Here is a 21,340-nt window from a genome sequence, read left to right on the forward strand (position 1 = left end):
CAACTTTAACTGAGTGCTTACCATATTGTTGCTCCCAACATGGGTTACAATGACTGAATCCTTCCCCCCCCCGGTCTCCCATATCCTTTCAAGCCAGTTCAAGATTGCCTTTGTCCTGGCATGAAATAGGCAACAGGCGACGTGGCATTCATAATCCTGCTTACTAAGTATAAGCCTTACTCCCACTTACTGAATCCCTACAACTACCACACTATAATTTCCCTCCTCCTCCCCTCTTTGGACAGCCACCTGCTCCAAGGTGCCATGGTCCACATTCTAACTGTCCTTCCAACCTTATCACCACAGGTAGCAAGTACGTTGTACCCACAAAAGGATAATTTCTGCAGATCCTTGTTCTCTATCTCACCTTTGGTCTCCTTACTCAGCACACTCAGCCACTCCATTCTGAACGTGCACCACTCCAAAACAAAAACAGAATTACCTGGAAAAACTCAGCAGGTCTGGCAGCATCGGCGGAGAAGAAAAGAGTTGACGTTTCGAGTCCTCATGACCCTTCAACAGAACTTGAGTGAATCCAAGAAAGGGGTGAAATATAAGCTGGTTTAAGGTGTGTGTGTTGGCGGGGGTGGGGTTTGGGTGGGGGGAGAGAAGTGGAGGGGGTTGGTGTGGTTGTAGGGACAAACAAGCAGCGATAGAAGCAGATCATCAAAAGATGTCACAGTCAACAGAACAAAAGAACACATAGGTGTTAAAGTCGGTGATATTATCTAAACGAAGTTGAGTGACTGAAGTATGGAGCAAACGGTCTAGATACTGCTCCCTGTCCCCTAAATATCAGAGTGCCTCCAACTTGCACTCCAGCAACATGACTGAGCTGGAAAGATTCAAGACAAAGACATCTATTGTAAATGCATTCACTCAGGGCAAACTCCCACAGACTGCAGGCACACAATCTGACCACCACATCTTAGAAATGTTATAAATAATCTGGACTACCTTCCTTTAAATTTGTTTTTAAACTTTTCTTTTTGTATACACTAATTTACACTAAGCACTAAAATGTTGGGCAAAAATTTTAAATACTTGCTGCCTCAAGCTTTCATGAACCACTACAAATAATTCAACTGTGGCACATTCAACCTACCTTTGCCCTCTGCACCAAATTCCCAACCTCACCAAATTCCTACATTTGCATTCTATTTGCCATGCATTCCTTTTGGAACCACTCTGTGCATCATCAGGTACTATTTCCTTTTATGTACCTGAGTCACACCCAACTTACAAATGTTTACTCAGCTATCTGCTCTCAATAATTAACACCTATTCAGGCAATTAATTACAGCTGTTTAGTATATAACTTAGGGTGAACAGACATCCAGTTTGGGTTCTTTTTACTAAGCATCCCGGTGTCCTGACAGTTTTCTCCAAATTGCTCAAACGTCCTGGCTTTCAGCTCTGCGGAGGGCTGTAAATTAATCCCATAACCACCTGGGAGCTAGGAAGGAATCAGCCTTTGTATGACAACAGAAGACTGACAGCAGTGTCCACCAACTGGTAACTGGATGGCATCCATTGGTAAACCACCAACCAGCACTGAGAAAGGTGCCAGGAAAGTCGGTTGAGCCATGGCACATTCAACCAAACTTTTCATTGAAAGATTGCGTGCTTTCCTGATTGCAGCTCTGGTTCAAACAAATCTGCCACACTTCAGTTATATTCACTAGTTTAAAATCCAGCTTCTAGGTGAGAACATTTACTGTTAGAACACAGTGCGCAAATGAAAATAAATGAGGCTTTTTAGCTTCACTATCCAATGCACCACAGTAAAACCAAAGAATGGAATGAAGGATTTTGGCTAGGGTCTTGTGACAAACGAAGCCTCAATTCAGCTTTTATTATAAGAAAATGAGGTAGAATTGTCAACGAAACAAAAGTCTATGGTTCGTAACTACTGTCTTTCAATAATCGGTGTCTTTATAGGGTTGCCAACTCTTGCTGGACACAGTAGTCATCACATGACCACCTACCTTCAACTGTCCCTTCCCCAGACTCCTGCCATTGGTCGCCCAACATGTTAATCATCATGGAACTCCACCTTCCCAAGGCTTTTCAATGTGTCACTTTGACTTTTGAAAATCTGGTCACCCCAAATTAAAAACTGGCCATCAGTGCCAGTTAATTAGCTTCCAGTTTCTTTTACAGTTTTTAAAAGATCTATGTTAAATTCAATGTTAAACTAAATTTCAGTTTGAGTTATACTTACCAATATTCACCAGAGAATTCCCGCTCTCACCAAATTCCTAATTTTTACACTATATTTACGATGCACTCCTTTTACAACCCCTTAGTGCGAAGACCCAGATGATCATACAATATCCCGTGGCACACACTAAAAAGAGGGGCAGGGACGTTCTCACAGGATCTCTGCCATTGATCTAATCCTTAATCAAAACAATTAAAAGCAGATTAACTGGTTATTCGTCTCATTGTTGTCTGTGGGACCTCAGCACAAACAAGCTGGCTGCCATGATTGTCTACACAAATGATAACAGCTAAAGAATGACCTTAAAGTGTAAAGTTCTTTTTGACATTGTTCATATGTTGACATTTTGTACTTCCAAACCAACTAAAATGGTTACTGTAGATGATAATATTGGAAAAGTAGGTTATTAATATAACTGTCACAACGTCTTCAGCCAATGCCACATCATTAAAAACACAAAGAATACACTTTGACTCTGCAATGGCTTGGTTCCTCAATAAACAGCAATTTCAGAGGATCCGATATCTTCCTCAAAGTCTAAAAGACTGAATTGTTAAACCAAGAGAAACTTAATTTCCCATTGTGAAAATAACTCAAAGTACAAGTCCATTAGCCTGAAGGTTGGGTAGACATTTGATTGATGCTGGTTGGTTTGCTAAATTAAGTTGATTCTTGTTGAGATTAACAGCTTTTTTTAAACATTCATACGATGAGTGAAATATTTCACAACAGAGATATTAAACTGATTCTTCTGCTGAATAAACCTGAGAGGCTAATTGTGAAATAAACTTATTTCAAATATTATAGTCTACATAAAGCAGAAAAATTTTTAGCAATTAAGTTGCCCCTGTAATTTCAAATAAATATACTAATATTATTGTACTAATTTGGCTTAATTGTAGGCGGCAGAGGGTGATGAGAGAAGGATGCTTTAGTGACTGGAAGCCAGTGTCCAGTGACGTACCACAGGGATCTGTGCTGGGTCCTCTATTATTTGTTATTTATATAAATGACATAGATGACTATGTGTGGGGTAGGATTAGTAAGTTTGCGAATGACACAAAGATTGGCTGGGTGGTTAATGTTGAGTGTCTTAGGCTACAGGAAGATACAGTTGGATGGTCAAATGGGCAGATAAGTGGAAGATGGAATTTAACCGTGAAAACTGAGGTGATACACTTTGGAAGGAGTAATTTGACAAGAAAGTATTCAATGAACGGCATGGCACTAAGAAGTTCTGAGGAAAAAAGAGACCTTGACGTGTGTATCTACAGATCTCTGAAGGCAGAGGGGCATGTTAGCGGGGTGGTGAAAAAGGCATATGGGACACTAGCCTTTATCAAGCGAGGCATAGATAACAAAAGTAGGGAGGTCATGTTGGAGTTGTATAGAACCTTGGTGAGGCCATGGCTGGAGTACTGTGTGCATTTCTGGTTGCCACATTATAGGAAGGATGTGATTACACTGGAGGGGGTGCAGAGGAGATTCACCAGGATGTTGCCTGGGATGAAATATTTAAGTTAAGAAGAGAGTTGGATAGACTTGGGTTGTTTTCGTTGGTGCAGAGAAGACTGAGGGGCGACCTGATCGAGGTGTACAAGATTATGAGGGGCATGGACAGGATGGATAGGGAGCAGCTGTTCCCCTTGGTTGAAGGGTCAGTCACAAGAGGCATAAGTTCAAGGTGAGGGGCAGGAGGTTTAGGGAGGATGTGAGGAAAAACTTCTTTACCCAGAGGGTGGTGACAGTCCGAAATGCACTGCCTGGGAGGGTGGTGGAAGCGGGTTGCCTCACATCCTTTAAAAAGTAGCTGGATGAGCACTTGGCATGTCATAACATTCAAGGCTATGGGCCAAGTGCTGGTAAATGGGATTAGGTAGGTAGGTCAGGTGTTTCTCACATGTCGGTGCAGACTTGATGGACCGAAGGGCCTCTTCTGCACTGTGATTCTGTAAATTTATTCTTCAAACACATTTACCACATTAATGTTAAATTTCATATTGCCACCACTGTAATTTGTCCCAACTCACTTTCAGCCAAGAGACAGAATTGCCCTTTCATGCTGAAAAACCTGAATGTATAATTCAACATACTGTAGTAACCTTCAAATAAAATGGCTCCTTTTTATGAAATTTAAAAAAAATCACAGCTTGAATATTTTAAAAGAAAATAGTGTACACTTTTCTAATACAAATACTTTAAATGCTTCAGAGGTAAGGCTTAATATTCACAGGTCCTTTCGAGGAACACTGTATGTGGGAGTGGGGTGGCAGTAACAGCCAGGAGGAGTGTGGACAATTTTAGACTTGCTCCCTATACCCCTAAACCTGACTTGAGTCAGGTTGCAGAGAGATAAAGTCAGATCCTTTACTCCACTACTTCATTTGACAGGTCAGCAATATGAGGTAGAATCTTGTGCCATCTCCCATAGCGTGTTTGGTGGTGGTAGTGATGGGGGGTTGGTGGTGGCAGGGGCATTTAATCAGACAGGATGGTGGTGGGTGGGGATCTGTCACCTTCCCCCACATCCACCCCAATGAAATCCTTGGTGGGAAGGTTTGTAGATGACATTCCAGCCTCGGCAATTTAGGCCCTTAAGTAGGCAGAGGTATTAATTCAGTGGCAGACAAAGAGCTCGCCATGCAAGGAGCACGACAAGCACACCTGTGCGGGGTTGCTTGCGGGCTCCTGTGGGTGGGGGGAAAGTGTGGTGTCCCATTCAAAGGCACTCAAGACATGGATTGAGGGACCCGGCACCAGGAAGGAGGAGGGGAGGGCGTGGATGGTGGGGGCAACCGAGAGCCACCCCCCTGCCCTTGCTGCCGATCCACCTAAAGTCCTCCCCGACGTGAGCGGAATAAGTTGCAGCAGGACTTCCCAAAGAGGTGACGCGGGCATCTCGCTGGTTCTCCAGCCTGCAGGTGGGACACCCTTCATCTCCACAAGATTTTGCCCATGTTTAACAATGTTAGCCAAATTAATTTTACTACTCAAATAGTGAGTAGATAAACTTGAAGACACTTAAATTCACATCCCTTGCAAGCTACTGATAGTTCTACCACATATTCTACACAAATCACCTGGCCACTTTGCGCCAAGGAGGTTCCCAATTCCTGATGGCAATAGCCATCTGCTTTTATGAATGAAAATGCAATACTGTAAAGTATGAAACTAAGGCTTTAGATCGGAACAAAACAAACAAAATGAATATCAAGGAAAAGTTGGCTAAGATAGACGGGGTAGCTAGATTGAAATGTATGACAGGAGATGGCTAACAAGAAAAGATCAAATTCATAATTAGCAACAATAATACATTCATTCAAGAAATAAAAATCACATTAGAAAAGTGGCCCAATTGTGGCTAAACAGAGGATAGTATTAGATTAAAGTGAGAGGTTTCTAACATTGCCAAAAAGGATGATTAAGAAAGTGATGAAACTAGAAAAAAAAATGGGATGTGAGTGTAAACTAGCTGGAGACAAAAAAAAAAACACACTTAAAAGCTTAGAGTCATAATGGCACAGGAGGCAGCCATTCGGCCCATCAAGCTCATGCTGTTCTCCATACAGGAAACCTAACAATCCCATTCCTCCACTCTATCCCCATGAGCCTGCAAGTTTATTTCACGAAAGTGTCCACCCAATTTCCTTTTAAAAATCATTGATCCTCTCTGCTTCCACTACCCTCATAGGCTGCTAGTTCCTGGTCATTAGTATCACATGAGTAAAAAGGTTCTTCTTCACATCACCTCGCTGGCATCTCTTGCCCAAAATCTCCCTTGTACCATCAGTTAATGGGAACAGCTTTTCTTTTATTATTCATTCACAGGATGTGGGCTTTGCTGGTTGGGCTAGCATTTATTGCCATCTCTAGTTGCCCTTGAGAAGGTGTTGAGGGCTGTTTTCTTGAACTGCTGCAGCTCCTGTGATGTAGGTACACCCACAGTGCTGTTACGAAGGGAGTAGTTCCAGGATTTTGACCCAGCAACAATGAAGGAATGGCGTCATATTTCCAAATCAGGATGCTAAGTGACTTGGAGGGGAACTTCCAGGTGGTGGTGTTCCCATCTATCTGCTGCTCGTCTTTCCAGATGGTAGTGGTTGTGAGTTTGGAAGGTGCTGTCGAAGAAGCCTTGGTGAATTCCTGCGGTGAATTCCTGCAGTGCATCTTGTAGATGCTACACACTGCCGCTACTGTGCGTCGGTGGTGGAGGGATTGAATATTTGTGGATATGGTGCCAATCAGATGGGTTGCTTTGTCCTGGACGATGGTCAAGCTTCGAGTGTTGTGGGAGCTGCACTCATCCAGGCAAGTGGAGAGTAGTCCATCACACTCCTGACGTGTGCCTTGCAGATGGACAGGCTTTGGGGGGCAGGGGGTCAGGTGCAGAGTTACTCATCGCACGATTCCTAGCCTCTGACCTGCTTTTGTAGCCACAGTATTTATGTGGCCAGTCCGCTTCAGTTTCTGGTCAATGTTAACCCCAGGATATTGATAGTGGGGGATTCAGTGATGGTAATGCCATTGAACATCAAGGGGTAATGGTGAGATTCTCTCTTGTTGGAGATGGTCATTGTGTGACGCTTATGTGGCGCGAATGTTACTTGCCACTTGTCAGCCCAAGCCTGGATATTGTCCAGGCCTTGCTGCATTGGGACATGACCTGCTTCAGTATCTGAGGAGTTGCGAATGGTGATGATTGTTGTGCAATCATCAGCAAACCTCCCCACTTCTGACCTTATGATGGAAGGAAGGTCATTAATGAAGCAGTTGAAGAAGGTTGGGCCTAGGACACTACCCCGAGGAACTCCTGCAGTGATGTCCTGGAACTGAGATGACTGACCTCCAACTGCCACAACCATCTTCCTTTGTGCTAGGTATGACTCCAACCAACATAGGAGTTTTCCTCCTGATTCCCACTGACTCCAGTTTTGCTTGGGATCCTTGATGCCACACTCGATCAAATGCTGCCTTCATGTCAAGGGCAGTCACTCTCACCTCACCTGTGGAGTTCAGCTCTTTTGCCCATGTTTGAACCAAGGCTGTAATGATGTCAGGAGCTGAGTGGCCCCGGCAGAACCCAAACTGGGCATCAGTGATCAGGTTATTGCTAAACAAGTGCTGCTTGATAGAACTGTTGATGACCCCTTCCATTATTGATGAACAAGAGTAGACTGATGGGGCTGTAATTGGCCCGGTTGGATTTGTCCTACTTTTTGTGTCCTATTTTTTGTATGTCCTACCCACCTGGGCAATTTTCCACATAGCCGGGCAGATGCCAGTGTTGTAGCTGTACTGAAACAGCTTGGCTAGGGGCATGACAAGTTCTGCAGCACAATTCTTCTGTACTATTACTGGAATGTTGTGAGGGCCCATAGCCTTTGAAGTATCCAGTGCCTTCAGCCGTCTTTTGATATCACGTGGAGTGAATCCAATTGGCTGAAGACTGGCACCTGTGATGTTGGGGACCTCCAGAGGAGGCCGAAATGGATCATCTACTTAGCACTTCTGGCTGAAGATTGTTGCGAATGCTTCAGCCTTATCTTTTGCACTGCTGTGCTGGGCTCCTCCATCATTGAGGATGAGGATACTTGTGGAGCCTCCTCCACCAGTGAGTTGTTTAATTGTCCACCACCATTCATGACAGTATGTGGCAGGACTGCAGAGCTTAGATCTGAACCGTTGGTTGTGGAATCGCATAGCTATGTCTATCACTTAACAAAAACAGAATTACCTGGAAAAACTCAGCAGGTCTGGCAGCATCGGCGGAGAAGAAAAGAGCTGACGTTTCGAGTCCTCATGACCCTTCAACAGAATAGGTGAATCCAAATGTTTCAGTACAGCTACAACACCTGCTGAGTTTTTCCAGGTAATTCTGTTTTTGTTTTGGATTTCCAGCATCCGCAGTTTTTTTGTTTTTATGTCTATCATTTGCTGCTTATGCTGTTTAGCATGCAAGCAGTTCTGTGTTTTTGCTTTACCAGGTTGATACCTCTTTTTTTTTAAAAAGGTATGCCTGGTGCTGCTTCTGGCATGCCTCCCGTACTCTTCATTGAACCAGGGTTGATCCCCTGGCTAGATGGTAATGGTAGAGTGGGGGATATGTCGGGCCATGATGTTACAGATTGTATTCGAGTATAATTCTGCTGCTACTGATGGCCCACATCGCCTCATGAATGCCTTGAGTTGCTAGATCTGTTCAAAATCTATCCCATTTAGTGTGGCGGTAGTGCCACACAGCACTATAGAGGGTATCCTCAATGTGAAGGCGGGACTTTGTCTCCACAATGACTGTACGGTAGTCACCCCTACTGATACTGTCATGGACAGATGTATCTGTGGTAGGCAGGTTGGTGAGGATGAGGTGAAGTATGTTTTTTCCCCTCTTTTTGGTTCCCTCACCACCTGCCGCAGACCCAGTTTAGCAGCTACGTCATTTAGGATTTGGCCAGCTCGGTCAGTAGTGGTGCTACCGAGCCACTCTTGGTAATGGTCATTGAAGTCCCCCACCCAGAGTACATTCTACGCTCTTGCCACATTCAGTGCTTCCTCCAAGTGGTGTTCAACATAGAGGAGCACTACTTCCTCAGCTGAAGGAGGGCAGTACGTGGTAATCGGCAGGAGGTTTCCTTGCCCATGTTTGACTTGATGCCATGAGACTTCATGTGGTCCGGGGTCGATGTTGAGGACTCCCAAGCTAACTCTCTCCTGACTGTATCTCACTGTGCCACCACCTTTGCTGGGTCTGTCCTGCCGGTGGGACAGGGCATACCCAGGGATAGTGATGATGGTGTCTGGGGCATGATCTGTAAGATATGATTCCATGAGGATGCCTATGTCAGGCTGTTGCTTGACAAGTCTGTGAGACAGCTCTCCCAATTTTGGCACTCGCCCCCAGAAGTTGGTCAGGAGGACCATTCAGGGTCAACAGAGCTGAAACTGCCGTTGTTGTTTCCGGTGCCTAGGTTGACGCTGGGTGGTCCGTCAAGTTTCATTCCTTTTTTTGTGACTTTGTAGTGATTTGATACAACTGAGTGGCTTGCTAGGCCATTTCAGAGGGCAATTAAGAATCAACCACATTGCTGTGGTTCTGGAGTCACATGTTGGCCAGACCAGGTAAGGATGACAGATTTCCTTCCCTAAAGGACATTAGCGAACAACAATTGACAATGGTTTCATGGTCATTATTAGACTTTTAATTCCAGGTTTTTATTGAATTCAAATTTCACTATCTGCTGTGGCGGATCCCCCAGATCATTATCCTGGGTCTCTGGGTTACTAGTCCAGGAACAATACCACTACGCCATGGCCTCCCCATTGTCTACCTCACCTAAACTGATCACAATCTTGTACAACTCTATAACCAATCTTCCAAAAATCTAGTTTGCTCCATGGAGAATAACTTCAGCTTCATCAATCTAACCTTGTAACTAAAATTCCTCATGCTTTAAAATCTCCTCTGCACCCTCTCAAGGGTAAAGTGAGGTGACCAGAACTGGAGGTACTTAGTTGTGGCCTAACCAGAGCTTTATACAGGTTCAGCATAACTCCCCTGCTTTTGTGCTAAATATATTTATGGGACCCAAGACCCCCTATGCTTTACTAATTACTTTCTCAATATGTCCTGCCATCTTCAAAGATATATCCACATGAACCCTCAGGTTCCTCTGTTCCTGCACACTCTTTAGAACTGTGCCATTTAGTCTATATTGCCTCTCCTTATCCCTTCTGCCAAAATGCATCAGCTCACACTACTCTATATTAAATTTCCTCTGCCACTTGGCTGCCCATTCTGCTATCCTATCTATGTTCAGTTGCAGTCAACTGTTATCATCCTCACTTTTTGCCACACCTCCAAATTTGGTTCCATCTGTAAATTTTGAAATTTTAATCTGTATTCCTGTATCCAAGTCATATGTCAAAAAAGCAGTGGTCCTAGTACTGACCCTTGGGCAACACCACTGTCTACCATCCTCCAGGCTGAAAAATAACTGTTTACCATGGCTTGCTGTTTTTCATCCTTAAGCCAATTTTTTTATTCAAGCTAACACTTACCCTTCTATTTCATGAGGCCATTTTGTTCACCAGCCTTTTGTGTGTGCTTTGTCGAATGCTTTTTTAAAATCCATATAGGTTACATACATTGCTTTCCTTTCATCAGCCTTGTGTTAGTTCATAATCTGCTTTATTTACCATTCACTGCATTTAGCAAGCAAATCACATTAGAACAAATATGCCCGCTACAAGCAATGGAGACAGCGTTCATTTTTGAAGTAAGTCTTTGTTTCCAGAATGTCAAAATTGAAAATGAGAAACACATATCATAAGGTGCTCTAAAGAAATGCTCTTTATGATTGCTATGTTTCAAATAGTCTTATTAACACTAAGATTTGATCTACGACAATGTACTGGAGGAACAGCTCAGTCTGCCAAAGCATCTATCCCTTCTTTATAACTTTGATTCCCATTGCACTATGTAAATTATTTGTATTGAACACCAGTTTTTAAATTCTATGGAATGTATGCTATAAAGCTCCTGACTGCTCATTAATAAAATAGCCCCTTGTCGCACTAACTATTTATGAGATGCCGATTGTCAGCAGAAGAGGCAATTAAACTAAGAACAGCTGGATAAACAGTCTTCTATTCCAGTGTGTTTAACATGTCGTTAATACTCTCAGCCCAAAAAAGTTATCCTGCAAGTACCCACTTCTCCCCATCTTTCTGACCAGGAAAGCACTGATCACCAACAGGAGAACAGTAACAACAGCTGTGATTGAAACAATACTTTGCAGTTAAGCAAAATCCCTATTTGTAATTTGAACTGGTGGTCAAGGAGATAGATGAAAGCTGAGACCATGATAAGAAAGAATGGGAAAAATAATGATTTTTCGTCTAGTTCTGTCTTCACATCTCAAATACACATGAACTGTTCTCCTCTAAAAGTGAAGGAGAAATATCGAAAGTTGGACATCAAACACAAGTTGTGAAAAAAATGGCACATGCAAATATTAAATATTAACTGCTAAACAAATAAGGAACTATGAAGTAAATTTTATTACAGATGTATCAAATTACCTCAAGAGAGGGTGCAGAAAGATTTATTGAAGTGGTATCAGCAATGACAGACTTCAGTCATGTAGGGAGACGAGAGAAGCCAGGATTATTATCCTCACAGCAGAGAGGGTAAAGGGATATTTAATTAAAATTTTCAAAATTATAAGGTGCTTTGATTTCTACTGGGAGGTGGTGTGCAACCAGAGGACTTGAAGTAATTGGCAAAGGTTTGGGTGGTAGAAGATGAGAAAAAATTTTACATGGTAAATTGTGGTGATCTGGAATACACTGCTTGAAAGGGTAGTGGAAGCAGATTTAAGGTTAACTTTCAAAAGGTAATTGGATATACTTGAAAGGAAAGCACTGCAAAGCTACTGGAAAAGAGCAGGGGAATGGGATGAATTGACTAGCTCATTCAAATAACCAGCTCAGGCATAATGGGCTGATCGACCTTGCTCTGTGCTGTAAGCTTCTGTAATTCTGCTCAGGACAGAAAGTTTATAGTGTGCTGATTAAGAAGTTGAATTTACTGCAGTAATGATCTTATTGACAAGATGAAGCCTTGAGATGATAAAAACATAAAAGTTCTGCTGACATTGGGTTGAGATAATATTCATTTAAAGTGATGCAAAACCAATAGGTTCAAATTATTATGTCAATTTCACATCACTCATTAGGAATAATGGGTTTCTGGCATGTAGGCAAGAAACTATCCACTGATGCCCAATACTAGCATCGAAATGTCAGTTCAATTATCATGTTATCAAAGAACTGACAGGATTTTAGTTATTTAAACAATAAGGAATTAATTTTAAATGCTCCCAAGTAAAATACTGGAACTACGTAGTAGCTTTTAAGTTTAATTATGCACAACTCCAGTTACACTAGTCAGTGAAAAGCTGGAGGTGTAAACAGATTAAGCACTGGTTGGAAATCTCACAACCAAATTATATTAAAAAGCTTACATTGTTATGAACCCAAAGCTATTCACATGACTCAAAATGCACAGTAAATCTATTTCACAATGTTTAGAGCAATTAACTCTGTACAAATCACAGTTAAAACCTGGGAACATTTTGGATTGGAAAGCTCAGGTTTACAACAGGAAGCACATATTCAACAATTTAAAATCTTTCACAATAACTAGCCTACCAAAAAATCCCCCAAGCCATTCAGCAGCCAAAAATTTCAATAATTTGGTGATTTTTCAAAACTTTTTCCAGTTATAAAAGAACACTCAGGTATGAGACCTCTGGCAACAATGCTTTGTTACAAATAAGAGATTTATTAAATGGTCATGTTTTAAACTGTCTTTTTTTGATTTAAGCTAAAAAAGGATATCCTGAAGAGAGGGATGGTGATCATCCTGAACTCTGCCTGGGGGGCAAGCCCCATGTGATTCAGTAGCCATTGCGCCAGAGGCCCAGGTTGGAACCCATAGAAATTAGAGTGTCATTTTTCACACCCTGATACAGGAGAGGTGCAGCTGGTCTCTCTAGGCACAGAATCACAGTCTCAGAGATCTGCAGTGGGAGGAAGGAGCAGAATACTGGTCTTCTGTTTGAAGAGATGGAACTTGTGGACAATTAAGAATCAAAAAGAGTTGCCAGAGGGTCACTTGCCTCTCGAAGTCAATTTGATGAAACTCAGAAGGGACTTCCAGAAAGGAAAACTCACCCTGACGTGGCAGGGAGAAGGGAGCCTGCTGAAATGCCAGGAGGGATTTGGACTTTATCTACAATGCTACATATCTGCTGAGGTTGTGGCATAATGTAGAAACATGGCATGGGGTTTTTGGTTATGTTAATTTGTTAATGGGGAAATTGTCTTTTCTACAGTTTAGTGTACTAGTTGCCTACTAAGTAATGCTGAGTTGATGTTGATTTTAGTTTGTGGCAGTAAAAATCATAAAACATGAAATATTGTCATGCAATGCTTTCTGTCAGTAGCTGGAAAATTCATCTCTCTTTTTAAGAGTCATTGATCTCTGTGGGGATCATAACAGTGTGCTTTTGAGAAATTCAGGATTTTGGTCTTCTGGGATCCTACTGTAACAAATATTTAGACTAAGAAACAAATTATAAACATCCCAATTACATTCTTATTATCTAAAGAAGTCAGCTCTTAATTTGCATCTCGCTCTGGTTGAAACAAATTTTTCAACCGTTTGCAAATTTTGTGAAGAAATAAAACCCACTACGATCTAATCAGGAAGGCAAGTTGAAGACAAGCTTTGTGAAAGTTCAAAACAATGTCTCATTATGTCTCAGATAGCTGATTGCTTGTATTTATAGCTGGGCAAATTTGTTTAATGTTCTTCTACTGTCGTTGCCAAAGACAAAAATGCCTTGAAAATACCGCTTTCTTCACCTACCTGTAATCGGATGGTCTGTTTCCTGAATGGTCCTCTCTAGGCCATCTGGAATTTTCATCATCCTGGATGAATTTTATGAAAAGAAATAAAGATTGAAAAAATCTAGAACATCATGGCCACAACTTGAAATAAACGTCATAGCATGATACACATTCGGAATATTTTTAACCCAAAGAACGGGTAGGGTTGGGTTGAATGGCAAGTTAAAATATAAAAATTTTAAACCCATCTTGAACCCTCCCACTTCAGCCTTTATCAGAGGTGGGGTGGGGGCAGGCAAGACATCTTTCAATCAGAAAGGCGGGTCCCTGACTTAAATGTTTTAATGAAGCTGTATGCCTAAGATTTCCATCTTTTTTCTATCATTTACACAGGCTGGCTGACTTTCCTAGGCCTCAAGAAGCTTGCATTAAAAGGAAGACGACAACTGCTGGATGAAGCAGACTAACTGCTTTTCTCGTGGGTGTGGAGGAACAGCAACTTTCCTATGTTATCCCCGGGCTACAATCATCTCTACAGCCACCCTCTACAAACTTTTCTACAACTATAAAAACAATTATCTGCATATTATCACAGCACAATTAGCTTATGCTTAATACCTCAGCATTGCTATTTGCATTTCCTGCGTCCTCCCCAGCATCTCATCCCCAATCTTCTCCCCAACCTGCAATCACTCCGGGCATCTCCCACCAAGTACCTCCCTCCTACACCCTCCCTCTCTGTGGCCTGGTGCCTGGGGTCTACCTGCCTGACAACCTGTCAGCCTCTCAATCTGGTTGGCTGCACCCTAACCTCACACCCACCATTTTCTTATCAGAGCTATTAACTTATTGGTTTGGAGGTCATTATTTAGATTTTATTCTAATCAATTACAATGCCCAGGATAAAATGATAATAAAACATATACAAGATTTATTAATGAGAAAATCCAGAGAAATTATACACATTTTCTTCATGTTAAACAAAATCTGAGTTATGTTAAAACTCAACACTGAGAACTAGCAAATTTCCCCAATACCCCAGCAAAAGGCAATTTTACTTAGGCCTGGACAGCAGGGATATTTTGAACCAAGTGAGAAGTCGTCTCGTCATCAGTTACATGCCTGTCCCTTCAGAGAGTCAGCCTGGTCAGTTAATGATTTGCAATGTCTTAAAATGCTACAGAGAGCTACCTGACTTAATATCTAAATTCTAGGCTTCCTAAATTCTATCCTGGAGCCAACTTGATACCAAATAGACTTCCTTTACACCCAAAGCTGCCTACATGAGATCATCTTTTTCACCAGATGATCTTTTGACAATGAGCACAGGTTTTAGCCCTTGAAAGGTGGAAAAAGCTGACAAAAGTCAAGAAAATTCAGTGTACAAACAGAAGAAATTATAAAATCAATGCACATTTTAGGCTTTAAAGGAGTTAAAGGTACTGTAATTGGCACCAATGCCACATTGAGAAAAAGGTCTGAAGTATGTTTGCATATTCATTTTAGAGCAATAGTTGCAAGTAAACAAGTGATTGTTTTTTGCCTCCTCTCCTTAGAAGTTCAGTTTATGATTATTCTTTTAAAACTTGATGTAACTAAGAGCATTATTGAGTGAGAGACTTGACACAGCTCTGTGCTCAAATGGATAAAGATAATGCGTCTGACACTATGACATTTCAAACAAGAAAACACAATGGATTAAAAAAACTGCAGAAAACAAAGGACTTTTACAAACATTTATTACAGCCTTGGTCCAAACAAGGCCAAAAGAACTGAATATCAGAGGTGAGATGAGAGTGACTGCCCTCAACATCAAGGCAGTATTTGACCAAGTTTGGCATCAGTGAGCCCTGGCAAAATGTAAGTCAACAGAAATCATAGGGTAAGGCTTTCCACAGCTAGAACAATACCTAGCACAAGGAAGGCAAATGTGGTTGTTGAAAACCAATCATCTCAGACCCAGGACACAGCTGCAAGCGTTCCTCAGTAACCGAAGAACAACTATCTTCAGCTGCTTCATCAATGGCCTCCCCTCCATCATAAAGTCAGAAGAGGGGAAATTCACTGATAATTAACAATGTGCTCAGTTTGATTCACAATTCTCCAGGTAACGAAACAGCCTGTTCCCACATGCCGTAAGATTTGGATAGCACTTTGGCTTGGACTGAGAAGAGACAAAGCAACATTCACGCTACACAAGTGTCAGGCAATGACCATCTCCAAAAAGAGCGTGTCGAACGACTTCTTCTTGACATTCAATGGCACTACCATCATTAATTCCAGACGATCAATAGCCTGGGAATCACCATTGACCAGAAACGCAACTGGATCAGCTACATAAATACTGCAGTTACAAGAACAGGTTAGAGGCTGGGCATTCTGCATCAAGTGACTCATCTCCTGCCTCCCCAAAGCCTTGCCATCATTTATAAGGCACAAATCAGGACAGTAATGGAATACTCCCCATTTGCTTTACAAGCGCAGCTCCAACAACACAAGGTCAACATTATCCAGGACAAAAGGAGGAGGGTAAATTAGGGACCAAAAAGCATATTTACACATGGAGGCAGAGAAGGTCATTGATGAAGCAGCTGAAGATAGTTGGTCTTTGGTTATTGAGGAACTCTTGCACGCATGTCCTTTGTCTGAGACGATGGACCTCCAACAACCACATTTGTCTTCCTTTGTGCTAAGTATTGCTCCAGCCAGTGGGAAGCCGTCCCCTTGATTTTGGTTGACTTCCATTTTGCCAGAGGTCATTAATACCACACTTGGTCAAATGTTGCCTTGACGTCAAGGGCAGTCACTCTCAACTCACCTCCAACATTCAGTTCTTTTGGCCTTATTTAGACCAAGGTCGTAAAAAAATGTTCATAAAGGTCTTTTGCATTAACATACTGCAGAAAACATTGTGTTTTTTGGTTTGAAATGTCAGTGTCAGACGTTATTTTCTTTAAGCATTTAAGCACAGAGCTGTGCCAAGTTTTCAACTCTCATTCAATAATGCTCTTAGTTACAGTGAGTTTTTTAAAATAATCATAAACTAAATTTTGTATCCGTCTTCAGCAAGGAAGAATGTGCTACCAAAGTTATAGTAAAAGAGGAGGTAGCCGAATGGGCTAAAAATTGATAGAGGAGTTATTAAAAAGACTGCCTGTAGTTAAAGTTGATAAGTCACCAAGACCAGATGGGAAGCACCTGAGGATGCTGAGGGAATGGATGGAAATTGCAGAGGCACTGGCCAAAATCTTAGTCTTCCTTAGATACAGGGGTGACACCAGAGGATTGGAGAATTGCAAAGTTTACACCCTTGTTCAAGAACAAGCCCAGCAACTGCTGGCCAGTCAATTTAAACCCAATGTTTGGAAAGTTTTTAGAAATTATGATCCAAGACAAAATTAACTGTCACTTGGACAAACATGGATTAATGAAGGACAAATTGTGTTTAATTAACTGGCTTTGAGTATTTTGATGAGAAATTTCAGGGCTACAGGGAAAAGACATGGGAATGAGAACAGCTGAGTTGCTCTTACAGAGAGCCAGCACGCACACAAAGGGTGAATGACCTCCTTCTGCACTGTAACTATTCAACAATTCTAAAATTGGTTAAGGGACAGAAAACAGAGGCTGTTTTCAGACTGGAGGGAGGCATACAGTAGAGTTCCTCTAATTCAGGACTGGGAACTGCTGTTTTTGATACACATTAATGATCTGGACATGCCTCTACAGGGCATAATTTCAAAATTCATAAAAGACATGAAACTTGGGAGTGTAGCAAAATGAGAAATTTAATAATGGACTTCAAGAGGACACAGTGGTGGAATGGGTGGACATGGCAGATTAAATTGAATACAGAAAAGTGTAAGGTGATGCATACTGGTTGGAGCAATGAGGAAACATTACATGCTAAATGGTACAATTTTAAGTGGGTACTGAACAGAGATGCCTGGGGGCCCAACAAATCTTTGAACATGGCAGGACAGGTTAACAAAACAGTTAATAAAGCACATGGGAACCCTGTGTTTTAAAAAGAGCCATACAGTACAAAAGCCAGTAAGTTGCTAAGCCTATGTAAAATATTAGTTTGGTGACAGCTGAAATTAGTGTGTTCAATTCTGGGCATCATACTTTAGAAATGAAGTGAATGCTCTGGAGAGGGTACCGAAGAGATTTATTAGAATGATTCCAGGGTTTAAGGACTACAATTACATGGATAGGCTGGAGAAGCTGTAATTGATCTGCTTGCAGCAGAAAAGACTGAGGAGATTTGATCAGGATGTTTAGATAAATTAAATCAAGAGAAACTGCTTCCAACAGCTGAAGGGTCAAAAGCCAGAAGAAACAGATTTTGAGAGACTGGCAAAAGAACCAGGAAAACTTTTTAACCCAACAAGTGGTTTGGATTGGGAATGCATTTCCTGATAAAGTAATGACTACAAATTCGATAGCAGCCTTCAAAAAGGAGCTGGATAAATACTTGGGAGGAAAAATTACTGGATATGGGGGTAGAGTGGGGGACTGGGACAAACCAGATTGCTTTTTGACAGGAAAAAAGTCCTCCTTATGTGTTGTGCTATTCTATGATATCTGCTTAAGGAATAGTTTCTTCAAGTATGGACTGGGCTAGTTTGATTGATAAGGTACTAGTTAGCTTTGAAACCAGTAATGATCAGGTGTGATTTTTAATTTATTAGCTGTTTGACTGGTGTTTAAAATAACATTTGTGCTGACAGTACTGTTTGAGTAGATTATAGAAACAAGAGGCAAATGAAGTTGAGGCCAGCTGAGTCATCGAAACAGCTAAAAGAGTTTAGCAATTGGGCTGCAGTTCAAACCAAAGTGCTGCCGATTTGAAATTATTTTCAGTTATTTGGCATTTCCAAACTCTTGGAGTCTACTTAACAGTGAAAGCAGCCTTATGCATAACTTCAAGGCATTCACTTCCTTCCTAAAGTATGATGCACTGAATTGAACACACTAATATCAGCTGGGGCTGAACTAATACTTTATATAGACTTAGCATTACTTACTGGCTTTTGCACTCTATGGCTCTTTTAAAACCCAGGGTTTCCATATGCTTTGCTAACTGTTTTTCAAAGTGTAGTGTCCAGGTTAACCACAGGAATAAGGACTGTATGCAGACAAGCTCACCTGACTTTGAGAAACAGTTCAGACATTCTATACTATATAGGAGAAAGAATTGATAGAACACACATTGCTTCAGCTAGACAGCAATACTGAGGCAAAGGAAAGGAACTGGATGGTTGTTCAGAGGGGTGAGGAGGATTAGGATAGAGGCAATTCAGGAAATTCCTAGGGCTCTGATTGTTTGGTGGGTGTGCAGTGAAGGATACCTATGATGCAGGTGAAGACCAAGAGACTCAGGAAGTCACAAACAAAATTATAACACTCTGCAACCAGTTGCTACAGACAGGGATGAGAAATAGTAGGGAAGGAAGTCACTGGTGGGAGTGGTTAAAGTAGATTCTATTGTTAGAGGAACGGTGTGCCATTTTTACAGGTGGGATAATGAGTCCAAGATGAACTGTTGCCTCCCCGGTGCCAGGGCAAGGAACATAATGGAGCTCATGGAGACAATCTTGAAAGGAAGGGTTATCTGCCTAAAGTCATAGTTTACATGGAACCAATTACGTCAGGAAAAATTGAATGAGAATCTTGCAAAAAGTTTGTGTAACACAGTAAAAAGCAAAACTTTTCAGGTAGTGATTTTAGAATTACTGCTAGTGTCTTGTAAGTACCCAGTTATAGAGACGCAGATCAGATGCATTAATAAAAAAAACAGAAAATGCTGGAAAAACTCAGCAGGTCTAACAGCATCTGTGGAGAGAAAGACAGGGTTAACGTTCTGAGTCTGTATGACTCTTCTTCAGAGCTGCAAGTAGTTAAGGAAAACATCAAACTTAAGGAAAAAGCAGAGAACTACGCAAAGATGTAGGTCGGATGATTGGTCAGAATAAAAAGAACAGCAGAGATGACTAAAAGGTTAATTAGAACAAGGAAAGAGTATAAGAAGAAGCTAGCTAGATGTGTAAAAATGATAATAAAAGAGTTCCTACAGGTATTTAAAAAAGGAAAAGAGTAGGTAAAGTGAGTTCTGGTCCTCTAGAGAGTGACAATGGGGAGTTAATAGTAGATAATAAAGAATTGGCGGATGAAATGAACAAATATTTTGCTTCTGTCAAAACATCCTGTAATAGCTGTAAATCAAGAGGGGGAAGGGAGAGGGGAACGGTGAAATTGCAATCACCAGGGAAGCAATACTGAGCAAACTGATGCAGCTGCGGGCTGACAAGTCTCCAGATCCCGGTGGACTTTATCCTAGGGTCTTAATGAGGTAGTAGATGCGTTGATGTTGATTTTCCAAAATTCACTAGATTCTGGAAAGGTTCTGTCAGACTGAAAAGTAGCGAACATAACCCCTCAATTCAAGAAGGGACCGGAGCAAAAAAACAGAAAACTATAGGCCAGTTAGCTTGATGTCTGTCATGGGGAAGGTGTTAGAATCGATCACTAAGGGCACATAGAAAAACTGAAGGTAATTGGGAAGAGTTTTTTGAAAGGGAAATCATGTTTAACCAATTTATTGGAGTTCTTTGAAGAAGTAACATGCGCTGTGGTTAAAGGGAGCCTGTAGATGTACTGTGCTTGGATTTCCAAAAGGCATTTAATAAGATGCCACATCAAAGGTTATTGCGGAAAATAAAAGCTCGTGTTATAGTGGGTAACGTATAAGATTGGTTGACTTGCAGAAAACAGAGTGTGCATAAATGGGTCTTTTTCTGATCAGCAGGATGTGACAAGTGGAGACGCGCAGGAATCTGTGCTGAGGCCACAAATTTTTACAATTTACATCAATGTCTTAGATAAGGGGAGCGAAGGCATGGTAGCTAAATTTGCAATGACACAAAGATAGATAGGAAAGTATGTTGTGAAGAGAACATAAGGAAGTTGCAAACAATATAGATAGGTTCAGTGAGGGGCAACGATCTGGCAGATGGAGTATAATGTGGGAGAATGTGAAGTTGTTCACTTTGGCAGGAAAAACAAAAAAACAGAACTACTCCAAAATTCTGAGGTGCAGAGGGATCTTAGGAGTTCCAGTGCATGAATCACAAAAAGTAGTTTGCAGATACAGCAAGTAATTAAGAAAGCAAATGGAATGCCAGCCCTTATTACGAGAAAAATTGAATTGAAAAGTAAGGATAAAAGCAAAATACGGCGGATGCTGGATATCTGAAACAAAAACAGAAAATGCTGGAAAAGCTCAGCAGGTCTAGCAGCATCTGTGGATAGAGAAACAGAGTTAATGTTTCGAATCTGTATGACTCTGGAAAATGGCCATACGGACTCAAAACGTTAACTCTGTTTCTCTCTCCACAGATGCTGCCAGACCTGCTGAGTTTTTCCAGCATTTTATGTTTTTGTGTGAAAAATAAGGATGTTATACTGCAGTTATACAGGGCATTGATGAGGCCACATCTCAACTACTGTGTGCAGTTTTGGTCTCCTTATTTAAGGAAGGCTGTATGTGTCAGAGGCGGCTCAGAGGAGGTTTACTAGATTGATACCTGGAATGAGCAGGTTATCTCATGAGGAAAAGTTAGACAGATTGGGTTTGTTTCCACTGGAGTTTAGAAGAGTGAGGGGTGACTTGATTGAAATATATAAGATCCTGAATGGTCT

General features: G+C 41.5%; 1 protein-coding gene across 3 annotated transcripts in view; it reads right to left on the reverse strand.

The window, feature by feature from the left end:
- Positions 1-21,340, reverse strand: part of pphln1 (periphilin 1) — a 203,169-nt gene that overhangs the window by 168,426 nt on the left and 13,403 nt on the right. For all 3 annotated transcript variants that reach the window (XM_041216311.1, XM_041216312.1, XM_041216310.1), the window contains exon 4: positions 13,656-13,717. In XM_041216311.1, coding sequence (XP_041072245.1) covers positions 13,656-13,717 — 62 coding nt within the window. The remainder of the gene's footprint in view (positions 1-13,655; positions 13,718-21,340) is intronic.

This window comes from Carcharodon carcharias, chromosome 21 (genome assembly GCF_017639515.1).
Source record: "Carcharodon carcharias isolate sCarCar2 chromosome 21, sCarCar2.pri, whole genome shotgun sequence".
NCBI lineage: Eukaryota > Metazoa > Chordata > Chondrichthyes > Lamniformes > Lamnidae > Carcharodon > Carcharodon carcharias.